The 15389-nt window shown below is 42.1% G+C and overlaps 1 protein-coding gene across 2 annotated transcripts in view; it reads left to right on the top strand.

The window, feature by feature from the left end:
* The window catches only part of LCP1 (lymphocyte cytosolic protein 1), an 84905-nt gene extending 71837 nt beyond the window's left edge, over positions 1-13068 (top strand). For both annotated transcript variants that reach the window (XM_077778767.1, XM_077778766.1), the window contains exons 14-16: positions 3742-3865; positions 8559-8683; positions 11363-13068. In XM_077778767.1, the coding sequence (XP_077634893.1) occupies positions 3742-3865; positions 8559-8683; positions 11363-11495 (382 nt within the window). In that variant the 3' untranslated portion in view covers positions 11496-13068. The remainder of the gene's footprint in view (positions 1-3741; positions 3866-8558; positions 8684-11362) is intronic.
* Positions 13069-15389: the final 2321 nt, after the last annotated feature.

The raw sequence follows: 15389 nt of genomic DNA, 5'->3' as shown, positions 1-15389 counted from the left end.
ATCTCTAAACTGAGGTCTCCTTGAAATTTTAAGGCAGGTGTTGCAAGGCTTTTCTGGCACAGAAGACTTCAGAACTAAAGAAACATCAGCTACATCTTTTATTTTGCTGCATGCATTTAAAACATCACTGAAAGTGCCCCAGGGCTGCCCTACCAGCATATTTTCAGAAACGTGTGACTTATTTTCTATTACCTTTCATGTGTGTTTTTAATTTGTAATAGACTGGCTTCAGCTGCTGATTGCTTTATTTATTTTTTTAATGTTTTATTTATTTATTTATTTATTTATTTATTTATTTATTTATTTAGAGAGACAGAGAGTGAGCAGAGGAGGGGCAGAGAGAGGGAGACAGAATCCCAAGCAGGCTGTCAGCGTAGAGCCTGACATGGGGTTCGAACTCCTGAACCATGATATCATGGCCTGAGCCAAAGTTGGACGCTTAACCCACTAAGCCACCCAGGTGCCCTGATTGCTTTAAAAACCAAAGCAAAAGTCTTTTTAGCTGCTATGGTTAAGTTAACTTTTGGGTTTGAATATGAAATAATCTTTGATATTTTCTGTTTTAATGATAAGAAAATACTCGGGCCATTTTGAATTTCATAATACCTGAAAATCACCTTGTAATAGCATCTTTGTTTTGTACATCTTATAGAAATGTGGCCCCATGCCATACTTTATGGCTGGTATATATGTGATAAGATCTAGACTGCAGCTGCTGTCCCCACTTGGTTAATAAGTCACATTTCTCATAAGCATTTACTACAGCATGGTGCATATAAGAAAGTGAACAGACAAATGCATTACTGTTGAAGGCGATGAAATGACTGATAATTATGTAAATGCCACCAGAAGGGATTTTTATTTTTCTCTGTGTGCTGCACATTAACAGATCTGTTAAATTTAGAGCTAGTTCTAGCTGGAATTTATTTCATCGGATTGCACAGATGTGCTAATTTGGTCATTTATCTGGCCAATAAATGGCATGTCATTACCCCCCCCCCCAAGAACAAATGAGAGACCTATGCTTAAACCTCCCTTTCCCCTTCAGTAGCCTGGAAATCGTTCTCAGATTAGAAAGCTGGCAAATAGTGTGTGTATAAATTTGGAGACAAAAGCTGGATAGAAGTAAGCTGATAGCAGACAGCAATGACAGACTCCAGCAAATGAACAAAGAGGCAGGCAAATGAGGAATTCACCCCAAATCAAACAGGCCATGGATAGTGAATTTGGGATAGGTCCTTGCAAAACAAAACACCACGGTTTGTCCCTCTGGGTCAGAAGTTAAGTAAATCAAACAAGCCTTGGAAGGCAGAAAAGCAAGCGAATAATCATCACAGACCCTCCAGCGCTGCACATGCCCCCTTCATCAATCCTCTTTTGTTGAATCAGGCAGTGGCTGGAGCAAGAGCTCACGGCACCCTTTCACTGTAACAGAGGGCTTTTCAGCACCGCACAGTTTGCAAACACCAGTGATACTGGGATCCTGTCCAGAGGTTGCAGTTCAACATCAAATATGTTTGATGGCGTGGAGTGATTATCTTCCTGCCAAGGAAAATCCTAGGTCGACATGGGCCAAATTGATTTTTGTTTTAAATTTTGAATCTACAATTAGTACTCTGTGGACTGTCCAGAATTGAGACTCCGACCTAATTCTGTCCTTTCTTTTTACCATTTTTACTTCCAGGTGGGTATATGATTCCATTTAAACCGCTACACCTTCCTTGAGGTGGGGGAAAGGCAATTTTGTACTCAGCAGAACTCTGTGTCACCACGAGGGGCCATACTCAGACCCCTGACTGCAGTCAGCTGCCTCCATGATTTTCTGCACGTCTCTAAGTTTCCTTGTTCCTTGGTGGCTGGCTATTTGTGTTTGCACAGATAGACTTTTGTATAGAGGTGAGCCTGTGTGTACCACTTCCTTCCCTAGCTTCTGTCCACTTTAGGGTGTTGGCAGGGGGAAACCATTTCCTCTGCCTTTCGAAACCCTTCTAGCCTGCCTGAGAACCAAATTAATATGAGACTGCTTAATAGGAGAAAATCAAATTTGATTTTGTATGAACAGGAATCCACACAGACATGGAAATTCCAAAGATGGTCAGGCAAAATGAGGTATATACATCCTTCAGAAATAAGGAGACGGGGTCAGGGGTCTGGGACTTCAAAGGGAAGAACGCAATTTGCAGAAAGGTGAAAAAAAGTGAATGTTTGGTAAACAAATGTTTGGTGGGCCACTCATAAACAATGGACATGGAGGACTTTGAGCGAGTAGGACTTGCTTCGTACCTCCCTGCCTACCGCACCTAGTTCAGTGAATAATGCAAGCAATTATCTATGGGACAGCTCTCTTCCCGGAGCAGGCCCTCTATCTACATTCTTGTAGGCAGTTCTAGGGGGAGGTAAAGAGCTTTTCTTGAATCTGCTGGGTTTAGATGGCTTTTTATTTTTTATTTTATTCTTTTTTTAAATTTTTTAATGTTTTTTATTTCTGAGAGAGAGAGAGACAGCGTGAGCAGGGGAAGGTCAGAGACAGAGGGAGACACAGAATCTGAAACAGGCTGTAGGCTCTGAGCTAGCTGTCAGCACAGAGCCTGACGCGGGGCTCAAACCCACGAACTATGAGATCATGACCTGAGCCGACGTTGGCCGCTTAACCTACTGAGCCACCCAGGCACGCCTAGATGGCTTTTTAACTCAAAATCTTTATGCCCTTGGCCCCTACCCTGTCAACAAAGCAGTATGGGCCTCCTGACAAGGGAAAGTGAGAATACATCCCTGAGATGAGTAGAGCCTCCGGCAGATGAACTCACTTTGTCCCATGAGGCTGCATGTAGACATGACCCAATGAAGCATGAGTTCATCTACTTCTCTTACCACGTTCACCAGGCAGAAATTCCTAAGTGTTACAGTAAATGCTCATAACTCAATCTCCCTGCTCACTCTCAGGAAACAAGAAGCCAGGTATACCAGAAACCATCATCTTTATGAACTGATCAAAACTAGGGCCTTATTATAAGAGGATTATTTTCAAAAGCTACCTAGACTTATCCCATTTGTATCCACTAATTCCTCAGCATTTGATCCTATCTCTGGGCCCAGAGTAAGCATTTCTCATCTTGACCTTCCCCTTGGGTTCTGTGGGAGGAAGTCATTTTATTTATTGCACCTACCCCTCCAGTCTCTCATTTCCTAGAGTTTGAAGCAACTTTTTAATCCTCCCAAAACTCAGTTCTCATAATAGTATGTGTCTAGGGTGATTCTTATGCTCAGACTAGAGATTAACTTTAGTCCATGTATTCCTAATATTTCTTTTATGATAGAAGGAGACTCTTTTATATTTTTTCCTTATTATGTTGGCCCTGTGGGGTTTTTTTTTTAAACGTTGAATTGTTCGTCTATTTTTATGTTAAGAAGCATGTCACTGTTTTGAATCCTTTGCTTTGTTTTCCTTTCCGTCTCTTCTTTTCTGCTTTCTCTTCCTACCCAGAGCAATGACAGTGCTTAGAAGGCCATATTTGTTCTGCATCTCACTATAACAATGATTAAGCTACACTTTAAGTTATCCTAAAAGGAACATATTGTTGTTATTTTAATTTATTTTTTTTCCCACAAACCTAACAGTATCTGGGCTACCTGCTGAGGCATAAACTAGCCAGAAAAGAACATTTCTACCCTGGCTACTTTCTGAGTTATTGAATTCCCTAGCAACTTTTCTCCAGAAATCATTCTTGATTTTTTTTTCAGGTACACACTGAATATTCTTGAAGAAATTGGAGGCGGGCAGAAGGTCAATGATGACATTATTGTCAACTGGGTGAATGAAACATTGAAGGAAGCGGAGAAAAGTTCATCCATCTCCAGTTTCAAGGTAAAAATCTTAGTCTACTGCTCACAGCCACCTGAGCTCTATGCTAATCTTTATTGTTTTCACTCCATTTTAAAGTGACCTTCAGTGTGAGGTATCTGAGGCTTCCCCCTCCAATTTTGATTTTGCTTGAATGGCCCATTATTGTTTTGATGGTCATGGGCTGTTTCATTGACAAATTTCTTGTCACTTTCTACTGAAATAATTAATTTTAAAAATCTATCGTTTTAGCACCTTATTTTAGGCATGTTTCTTCCAAAGTAACATAAAATATATTTTTAAAATGTGCACGGCTCCACAATTCAGATTATTATCATAATGATGGTGAAATGTAAAATGCCAAAAGATCTCCCCGTGTGATATTTTTCCAGAGAAAATTAGTTGTGTACTTGTAGCCAAATCCTATTTTTATTAAAAACAACATTACATTTTATTAAATTTCTTAACTCGCGTTTCGTACATTAGTTGGATCCTTCCTCTAGGGACTTGTGCCCCTGATTCATGTCATAATGTCTGGGCCGTCTTAACTATGTTTTTTTTGGTTTAAAGGTCAGGAGTTAGGGCAGGAGACCCCTTCAGAATTTGTATTAATAGGATTGCTGAGGTGGTTTGTCATGATTCGGTCTTCTGCTTCAAAATCAGGAAAAAAACATTAAAATTTCACCCCACCGAAAAGAGTAGGAAGTATTTCTGAGTTGTTGCTCTAGGAGTGCCCACTCCCTTGAGTTCATCACAGATAACGGCTTACCCTTCCATCTGGAGAGCTGAATAGAGGTAGGAGCAGAGGCTGGTGAGAGGCATGAACAAGGTCTAACAAAAAAGGCTTGGAAAGGCAGGCTTTGTCAGAGTTACTGGACTCGGCTATTGTGGCAAGGAAGCAGCTATGGAAAAATATATAAATGAATGGGCATGGCTGTGTTCCAATAAAACTTTATTTATAAAAGCAGACAACAGGCCAAATTTGGGAGCACACTCAATATGGAATGTGCCCTGAGTAGCAGGCGCTCCTTGTTTATGTCTCGTATCATCTGACAGACGTTGTGAAGGCAGCTTTACTGTTTTCCTCACTTAATAGGTAAGGAAACTGGAGCTCAGGGAATCGAGGTTACAGCTAATCATTGCAGGGGATGATCCATCAGTGAGTGGAATGCACCTTTACCTGCAGGGCGAGGTTACAGAGCAGTGTGCATCTCTAGGTCACTTAACCATTACTATGCAGCAATTGGGTGGAGATTGGGTAGTTAGCCCAGAGGTGCAATCTCTCTGTAAAACAGCTACCTCGGAGGCCCACTAGGTCACCCTGTGGCTTCTGGAGCCTTCTCGTGGGACTTACTCATTGGAATGTTTGACAGCTCATTTGCTCCTTGTGTTGCCCTGGGCTAATTTTCTCCTGTCTTCTCACTAAGTCATTATAGAATTGATTAAGTAAACACACACACACACACACACACACACACAGAAAAAGTCAGATTAGCCTCACATTCCAATTAAGTGAAACCTTTTAAAAATGAACACAATTCACTCTTGATTAACCATTTTAGAAATAGTCCTGGTCCCCTCCTCATCTGTGAATGCCGCTAGTTGGCGGCCATCTCTGCACATCAGCTGACAAGATGGTGGCAGAAAGCAGGAGAGACGCCCAAACTCAAACCCTTCCATTTTGCTTCCCTTGCAGCTGTTCAGCAAGGCTCAGGCTAACGTTGGAAATTAGACTGTGATTACATATTGATTTACTTTTGTGGTAGTTCTCATGTTACCAAGGGGTAAATAAAAATGGACCCATTATATTTTTTAAAATATCATTCTCTGTCTTATCCAAAGGACCAATTCTAGAGACTTAGCATCTTGCAAGNTTCCACTTACTTTGCCATAAATCTAAAGCTGCTCTAAAAAATAAGGTCTATTTTTGGGGTGCCTGGGTGGCTCAGTCAGTGAAGCATCCAGTTTTGGCTCAGTTCATGATCTCACAGTGTTTGAGTTCAAGCCCCATGTTATGCTGTCTGCTGTCAGCACAGAGCCCATTTTGGATCCTCTGTCTCTCTCTCTCTCTCTCTCTGCATCTACCCCACTCATGCTGTCAACCTCTCTCAAATTAAAAATAAAAATAAACATTATGAAAAAAGAATTTANAATGCCAAAAGATCTCCCCGTGTGATATTTTTCCAGAGAAAATTAGTTGTGTACTTGTAGCCAAATCCTATTTTTATTAAAAACAACATTACATTTTATTAAATTTCTTAACTCGCGTTTCGTACATTAGTTGGATCCTTCCTCTAGGGACTTGTGCCCCTGATTCATGTCATAATGTCTGGGCCGTCTTAACTATGTTTTTTTTGGTTTAAAGGTCAGGAGTTAGGGCAGGAGACCCCTTCAGAATTTGTATTAATAGGATTGCTGAGGTGGTTTGTCATGATTCGGTCTTCTGCTTCAAAATCAGGAAAAAAACATTAAAATTTCACCCCACCGAAAAGAGTAGGAAGTATTTCTGAGTTGTTGCTCTAGGAGTGCCCACTCCCTTGAGTTCATCACAGATAACGGCTTACCCTTCCATCTGGAGAGCTGAATAGAGGTAGGAGCAGAGGCTGGTGAGAGGCATGAACAAGGTCTAACAAAAAAGGCTTGGAAAGGCAGGCTTTGTCAGAGTTACTGGACTCGGCTATTGTGGCAAGGAAGCAGCTATGGAAAAATATATAAATGAATGGGCATGGCTGTGTTCCAATAAAACTTTATTTATAAAAGCAGACAACAGGCCAAATTTGGGAGCACACTCAATATGGAATGTGCCCTGAGTAGCAGGCGCTCCTTGTTTATGTCTCGTATCATCTGACAGACGTTGTGAAGGCAGCTTTACTGTTTTCCTCACTTAATAGGTAAGGAAACTGGAGCTCAGGGAATCGAGGTTACAGCTAATCATTGCAGGGGATGATCCATCAGTGAGTGGAATGCACCTTTACCTGCAGGGCGAGGTTACAGAGCAGTGTGCATCTCTAGGTCACTTAACCATTACTATGCAGCAATTGGGTGGAGATTGGGTAGTTAGCCCAGAGGTGCAATCTCTCTGTAAAACAGCTACCTCGGAGGCCCACTAGGTCACCCTGTGGCTTCTGGAGCCTTCTCGTGGGACTTACTCATTGGAATGTTTGACAGCTCATTTGCTCCTTGTGTTGCCCTGGGCTAATTTTCTCCTGTCTTCTCACTAAGTCATTATAGAATTGATTAAGTAAACACACACACACACACACACACACACACACACACAGAAAAAGTCAGATTAGCCTCACATTCCAATTAAGTGAAACCTTTTAAAAATGAACACAATTCACTCTTGATTAACCATTTTAGAAATAGTCCTGGTCCCCTCCTCATCTGTGAATGCCGCTAGTTGGCGGCCATCTCTGCACATCAGCTGACAAGATGGTGGCAGAAAGCAGGAGAGACGCCCAAACTCAAACCCTTCCAATTTGCTTCCCTTGCAGCTGTTCAGCAAGGCTCAGGCTAACGTTGGAAATTAGACTGTGATTACATATTGATTTACTTTTGTGGTAGTTCTCATGTTACCAAGGGGTAAATAAAAATGGACCCATTATATTTTTTAAAATATCATTCTCTGTCTTATCCAAAGGACCAATTCTAGAGACTTAGCATCTTGCAAGGGTCCTGTAGCTTGTTTCGTGCTAAGAATTTATTCTGAGGGGCGTCTGTATGGCTCAGTCAGTTAAGCATCCAGTTTTGGCTCAGGTCATGATCTCACAGTTTTTGAGTTCAAGCCCCATGTTATGCTGTCTGCTGTCAGCACAGAGCCCATTTTGGATCCTCTGTCTCTCTCTCTCTCTGCATCTACCCCACTCATGCTGTCAACCTCTCTCAAATTAAAAATAAAAATAAACATTATGAAAAAAGAATTTATTCTGTTGTGGACCCGCAATGTGTGCAGTGTTTGGATCTGACTGTGCTCCGATGGTGATGGCCAGCTGCCTCTCCACATGTGCTCACAGGTCCCCAGGACAGGGGAGAGCAGATGGGAGCCTTCATGGCTCTAGGCCTGAAAATCACAGCGTTTCACAGTGCCAGAGAAAGAGCCCAGGATTTACATCCAAGTTCCTAGGTTCAGGTCCCGGCTCTACTACTTATCAGCGAGGCACTTAACCTCCGAAACTCTCTTCACTCACTATAGATTAAGATGAGATGCTTATATCTCAGGCTTACGGTGACATGTGAGGTAGCCTACGAGAAAGTTCTGGGCAAACAATGAGGCACTGACCAGTGCTAGTGACTGTCATTGCATTCAGTCACCCAGCTGCCACAACCACCTCCTTAGACCTACGGACTCTATTCTTTGCCAGAGGTCTCCAAGAAAGGAGCGTCCTCTGAAACTCCTGCTCAGCGGGGCCCTCATTACGATCCCTGCCAGTCACTTCTGGGATGTAATACAAACTTCTTCCCATTCACTATTTGAGAAGGTCTCCCTGCCTATTGGCAGACTTTGGGTTTCCTCATTTTAGCGAGGCACCAGGAAGTTGGTAACGCCCCTACAGAAACTACAGTTGACGTGAAACACTGTGTGGAACACTGTGGCATTTCCCACACCAGGCTGTGTACATTTCCTACGTAAGAGGAAAGAACCAGCCACTTCCCTTGAGCTGAATGGAAGTAACTTGGGGGCATACTGATAAACCAACTCTTTCTCTCTGCGCAGGACCCGAAGATTAGCACAAGTCTGCCTGTTCTGGATCTCATTGATGCCATTCAACCAGGTTCCATTAACTATGACCTTCTGAAGACGGAAAACCTGAATGATGAAGAAAAACTCAACAATGCAAAGTACGTAGACAAATGTGAGGCCAGGCAGTAGGGGGGACCCAGTTGGCAACTGGATAGCTTTAAAGTCTATTGTTTGTGGCTTTGCACAGTTTATTGCACTGTTGATGCTTTTTCTCATTACTTACTGTGTCCCATCGTCATTATTTTAGATATTGTACAATAGCAGCTTTAGAGTCCTAGTATTAGCAGGGGGACAAGACCAAGAACAACAAGAAGCAAGTCTATAATTTCTTAAAACCAATTTCCTAATTATAATCTATGGGAGACTTTCTAAATAGAGTACATGGCACGCCCAAATATAAACATCCACCCTGTGGATATGTATGGGTGGAGGTGGGGTTGAAGACTAGAGTCTTTACCAGCTTGAGGGCAGCTCCTTGAGAGTGAGGGTCAGCGCACAACAGTCTGTGAGCCAAATTTGATATGTTGTCTGCTTTTATAAATAAAGTTTTATTGGCATAGCCATGCCTATTCATTTATATATTTTCTGTAGCTGCTTCCCTGCTAGAAGGGCAGAGTTGAGTAGTTGCAACAAAGCCCACAAAGCCTAAACTATGTACTTTCTGAGTTTTTATGGAAAGTTTGCTGACCTGTCCTCTGGAGTAGTGCCTTTCTTAGAACAGGTTGTATCAGTTTCCAATGGCTGTCACAACCAAATACCACAAACAGGGCAGCTTAAAACAACAGAAATGTATTCCCTCCCAGTTGTGGAGGCTGGAAGGACAAGACTGAGATGTCTGCAGGGGTGGTTCCTTCTGAGGCTGTGAGGGAGGGTCTGTCCCATGCCTCTCTCCTCGCTTCTGGTGATGGCCAGCGGTCCTGGCTCGTAGATGAATCACTCCAGCCTCTGCTTCCATCGTCACATGATCTTCCCTTTGTGTCTATGACTCTATGTGGCTGTCTTCCTTCTGTGTGCATGTCTGTGTCTCTTCTCTTAAGGTCTCTTGTCATAGTGGATTAGGGCCCCACTCTACTCCAGCATGACCTCATCTTAACTAATTACATCCAAAACAACTTTCTTCCTAAATAAGGACATAATCTGAGTACTAGGGAATAGAGCTTCCATATATCTTTGGGGGGAGGGGAGAGGCACAATTCAACCCATCACAGAGTTCCAGAATTAACAAGTTGAATAGCAGCAGCCCTATTTATTCATAACCTCAATAGTATGCTTCTTTTCACAGTTTGGGAAAGTGGAGGTCCTATGTTCCTTGTATGCTAGAATTATGAATGGTAGTTATAAAAGATGGGGTTGGGGGGCTACAGGGTGCTATGGAGGGGACAGGAAAGGAAACAAAGCTCTACAGAGCAAGTAACATCTAAGATGAGATGAATTGAGGAGACTAGTAAGAAAGACGGAGGGTACACAGGGGAAGGAGGCAGAAAGAATACTCCAGGTAGAGGGAAGAATATGTGTGAAGACTCAAGGGGGAAAAAAAAAAAGACTTAGACCTAGTTTTTAAAGGGGAATATGATTAGGTTTAAGGAATTTGAAGTACCTTAAGTTAGCTTACAGAACCCAGGGTCTTACGATTACTAAGTGGTCCAGCTGAGGTTCAAAGTCTGACTTCAGAGCCCAGAATCCCAAGCACTCTTCTCTAAGGACATGATACAGAATTACTTAGAAAAATGGGTAAAAGGAATTCTACAAAATGCTAAAAATGGTTATGTTACAGTGTTGAGATTTGCATGATTTTTGAAGCTCTTGTTTCTAATTTCTCAACAATTTCCCTCTGTGTTTTATAATAGAAAAATACATTTTTATTTCATTGATAATTAATGTAGAGGTAGTGATCCAGAAATGAGCAAGGAGAAAAAATGAGGACTACTCCTGCCTGATGCTCTTAATTTAATGTGATCAATAGAGTAAGAGTAAAGTTAGTTTATAGGCAGAGAGCATAATGGGGCCTTGCGTAGAATGGAGAATCTGGAGAAGTTGTTGTAAGAGGTTACTAGGTAATCTATGAGGTGAATAAAAGAGTTTCCAGGTAATAGTGTGGGCTCATTTGAAAATAGATTATAACATAAAAATTATTTTCCTATAATTATAAATAGATCAAAATGTTCCAATGGAGCTATGATAATTTTATGTGAAAAGTGTGTAATATCAAACTCTGGCTATTGTAGTGTTATATATGGTGTTATATATAGTGACATAAATAAATGCCTGCCTATGTGGGCAAGGATTGGAATGGGACAAATAATAAAATTGATGTGTGATGTCACAGTATTACAGGTGCATCTCCCCTCATTTTTCCCTTGTAAAAAATGTTTCTGTCATTGAAATGTGATCTGCAGACTTCTCTCAGGACACGTTCTTGTTCAGCTCTATGACCTTTTCTGCTGCTCTGCAGCCCAAGAGACTACTCGTGACGAAGGCATCAGAAGTGGCGGGAGCTAGGGAGGTCTAAGGACAAATAAATTTTGGAATTATCATGAGTTGAGACAGAAAGCCTGATAGAGTCCGGAGCTTTGTTGAGCCAAGATTTGCTTACAAAAGTGGAAGGATGCCAGTGACTGGCTCCAGCTATCCCCGGAATGAGTCCTGATAGTGTGTGGTGTGTGGCATGTGGTGTGTGGTATGGAGTATGTGGAATGACTGTAACTATGATCCTACAGGATCCCCTTCATCCTTTGTTTCTCAGGCTCCCCTCATTCTTCTTCTTTTCTCCCTTTTAGGTATGCCATCTCTATGGCCCGGAAAATCGGAGCGAGAGTGTATGCCCTTCCAGAAGACCTGGTTGAAGTGAATCCCAAAATGGTCATGACAGTGTTTGCTTGCCTCATGGGGAAAGGAATGAAGAGGGTGTAAGGCCCAGAGGGGAGGTGACGCACACATTCCTGATTGCTGAGTATGGGGTACCTATAAGAAGCAGGGGGACGATTCAAGCCATTCCAAAGTTTTCAACTCGGTGACATGATAGAGGATTCCAAAAGTGTATATTTGTTCAGTCAGGTATCCTGTCCTGTATTTAAAGGAAATGCTTCATTCTTTGCAAAAAAAGAAAAACCCAACCTCTTACAAATATTTTTTTATTGTTGAATTTATTGCTTCTTTGAAAATCTAGAGAAAAAAACTTATCTTCTAGTCATCCTTCATGCTTTTGCTATTAGTCACATATAGAAGCTGCAGTGTTATTAATTTTAACAATACTTCAAACTGGCTTAATTTGGCTGCCTTTTTTGTTCAAGGTGAGAACCAGGAGGGGGGAAATCATCAAACCAGTCCATAAAGTCTGTTTCTGGAAGCCAGCATTTGATCTGTTACGAGCCTCACCCTCCATTCCCTTTCTCCTACACTCTGTCTCCTCTCGCTTTGCTCTACACTCTTTCCAAACCACGCCTTCTCCATGACCTGCCTTTGCTGCCCATCCTCATGTCTGGGCCATTTGGAGCATCTGACAAACCAGTCAGGCTGTTGGGGGGGGCGGGGGGGGCGGGGGTCTCAAGAGTCTCTGGAGACCTGCAGAAGTAAAACATCATCAGAGCCTTTCCTCAGAACTAGAGTCCCAAATATCGTAAGTTTTGGTTTTGCTAACCAATAGGAAGCTTCTGGTTTTAACTCTAGAATTTGGGCTCACACCGGGTCTAACATCTTCAATACTGTGCCTTCAGAAAGACTGTTAACTCTGTATAGACAGGTTACATCCAAGGAGGGTGTAATTGAGCATGAAACCACTAGGGGGAAGTGTAGAGCCATAGCAAAGCCTCTATCCCCACCCACAGAGGTGCGGCCTGTGGTATGGCTAACTATTCAGCTCTGCTCTCATTTGCTCTTAGATCTTAGTGTATCTGATTGCTGCAAGGCCATACTATCAACGTTTACTTTTTTGGTACTGTAGAAACTTTTTGCCACCCCCAAGCTCAAGGGGCCAATATGTGCCAATGAACAGCGCCATCCTCTGCTCAGGATGTGACATTTAAAGAATTCTGAAACAAAACCAGAGAAACGGTGTGAATTTGAGCAGCCCTAATAGATTATACAATTTCCATGAAAAAATACTGAAGGCTAAAAAGGCACAGAGTACTGTGAACCAACACTAGAGTCCCTCCATCATGGTAAAAAGGCTCATCACCGAGGTGTCTTCATTAGGGAATGGCATGTCACGGAACTTAGCCATTTTTCAAAGCAATTGAAATGCTTCACCGCTGGATCTGTTCCTTGGCAGCGGGTTGAGAAGCCAATATGTGGCTTCTCCCAGCCCATAATCTCTATTTCTGCTGCATCTGAACACAAAGTGGTTGGCTTTATCTTTGACTGAACTTAATGTAGCCTCAGATGATTCTCCCCCACCTGCCACCAGGAAGATTGTTACTGCCTTAATGGAAAATGAAGATAAAATAATGATCAAGTTCTCTCCAAATAAAATGTTCCTTTTATTAGATGTCTCTGGATGTTTCCTTTTGAAAGTTTTGTGAGCATGGAGTATAACTTCATTCATTCATTCAGCCAACATGCATTCAAGTACCTAATAGATGTGGTAGGCATTGTGCAAGATATTAGAAATATGCCACTAACTAAGACAGGCATTGTGGGGGCACCTGGGTGGCTCAGTCGGTTAAGCATCTGACTTCAGCTCAGGTCAGATCTCACAGTTCGTGGGTTCAAACCCCTCATCAGCCTCTGCTGACAGCCCAGAGATTGGAGCCTGCCTCAGATTCTGTGTCTCCCTCTCTCTCTGCCCCTCCCCCATTCATGCTCTATCTCTCTCTGTCTGAAAAATAAACTATAAAAATTAAAAAAAAAAAAAAAGACAGGCATTGGGCTCAGCAGATCAAGAAAGACAGGTTGAATAAACTGACGGTTGTGATAAGTCATAAGTCATAACAGAGGAAACAGCCTTAGAAGAAATATTTCAGCTAAAAACTGAAGAGTCACTTGGAGTTAGACACACTGAACCCAGTCGTGAAAAAAACCAGACGTGGAGATTGGTGCAAGATGGCTTCTAGAATGACCCAAGAAGGAATCTGATGTCCCCTCTCTAGCCTGGCTGTCCTCACTTCGGCCGGCGGGGTGCAGGACAGGAAGGAGCATGGGAGACTGCTGAGGAATTTCGCTGCAGCCCAGATCCACTCAGGTGGGCCACTGTGAGGGCGACGCCCCTATTTGGCACGGCCAGCAGACGACTGTCACACTCACACAGCTGCTGGGAAGCTGGAAGCTGTGAGTCCCAGTTTCACCAACAGCTTCTTTCTGGAAGTGGCTCTTTCCTCGCCTGAACATTCCTGCAGCTTGCACAATGAGGAGGTAGCCACCTTCTCTATATAATCAAGAGGCTACAGTTAAGGAATGTTCCTTTTTGTACAAGGTGCATCGATACCTTGCCTAACAAAGTCTGGCCAGGTACGGGAGAGCGGAATAGGTACTCTCAAGGAAGGAAAACTAAGGCTCTTGGAGAAGAGAAGGCTAAGAGAATGCAGCAATCTAATCATGATAATTTTTCTAAATTTCAAAGTTTGTTACATTTTAAATAGTCAATCCAAATATGGCATCAGAAATTAAAATTGTACCAGAGGATTTATAGTGGGAAATTGGCCCAGCTTCCCACCTCTGTGTCTAGAGGTGTGCTTTGAAGTGAGTTCATATCACCTCATTAGAGCCAGTTTTGCGAGCCTGTTGTTAAATCACTGTTAGCTTGAAACTGGCCACGATGGCGGTATTTACACCCCATATGTGATCAAACTCTACAAATAAGGCTTTTCGTCTTATCCCCAGAGAGCTAGTTTTCAACTCACCACACCCCCTTCCCTATCATTCCCCAGTTCTGCTCCGGGTCAGCAGCTACTGTTACTAATTCCTTTTGCATCCTTCTAGAAATATTCTGTACACATAATATGCACACACATACACGCCTTTTTAAAAAAATTACAAATATTAGCATACCCATCATTTTGCATCTCACTTTTTTTTTTTTACTTAACACCATATCTTAGAGATTGTTCCATATTTGTATGCATAGACTGCCTCCATCCTTTCATTAGGGTATCTTATTACGTAAGGTGTCCCAAACTACATTTAACCAGCAGCTTATAAATAGATATTTAGGCTGCTTAATTGTTTGCCTCAGCAAATAAGACCACAGTGAATAATATTATATCTACTTCTTGTGCACAGAATGTTCATTCTAATTTGACAGGAATTTATCAAGTTTCTGCTCTATCAAAGGCATTAACATTGGATAGTAAAACAGAGATCCTCTCTTAAGTTCCTTCACATTGTTTGACAAAACGGATCCTCAAGCTGATCTCAACTTCTCCATTTTATACCTAAAGAAGCACATTGACCCAAGAGCATGCATCTCTTGATCTCAGGGTCATGAGTTCAAGTCCCACATTGGGCATGGAGCCTACTTGGAAAAAAAAGCATATTGATCCAGCAAGGAGATAATATGTGTACACATGGACACACAAAAGGTAATAAAAAGCATAATGTGATAAACACTACAACAAATTTGTAAATAAAGTATGGGAGCTTGGGGGAAAATTAATTCTGGATGAAGCATTACTAAAATTGGGAGAAGAGCTGACCTTCAGTGAATGGAAGGCAGGAACCATGCTTTACACATGCCAAGGTTCCCTACAGAGCCAAGCATTTTCCAGATTTTTAGTAAGAGCTCAGTAACATTTTAAAAATTGATTCATATTAAACATAAACAAATGTTTCCTGACCATGGGAGATGCCAGAGCAGGTCATTGCGGGGAACGT

This window comes from Crocuta crocuta, unplaced genomic scaffold (assembly GCF_008692635.1).
Source record: "Crocuta crocuta isolate KB4526 unplaced genomic scaffold, BGI_CrCroc_1.0 scaffold586, whole genome shotgun sequence".
NCBI classification, from domain to species: Eukaryota; Metazoa; Chordata; class Mammalia; order Carnivora; family Hyaenidae; genus Crocuta; species Crocuta crocuta.
This window is presented reverse-complemented; position numbering and strand designations above follow the sequence as displayed.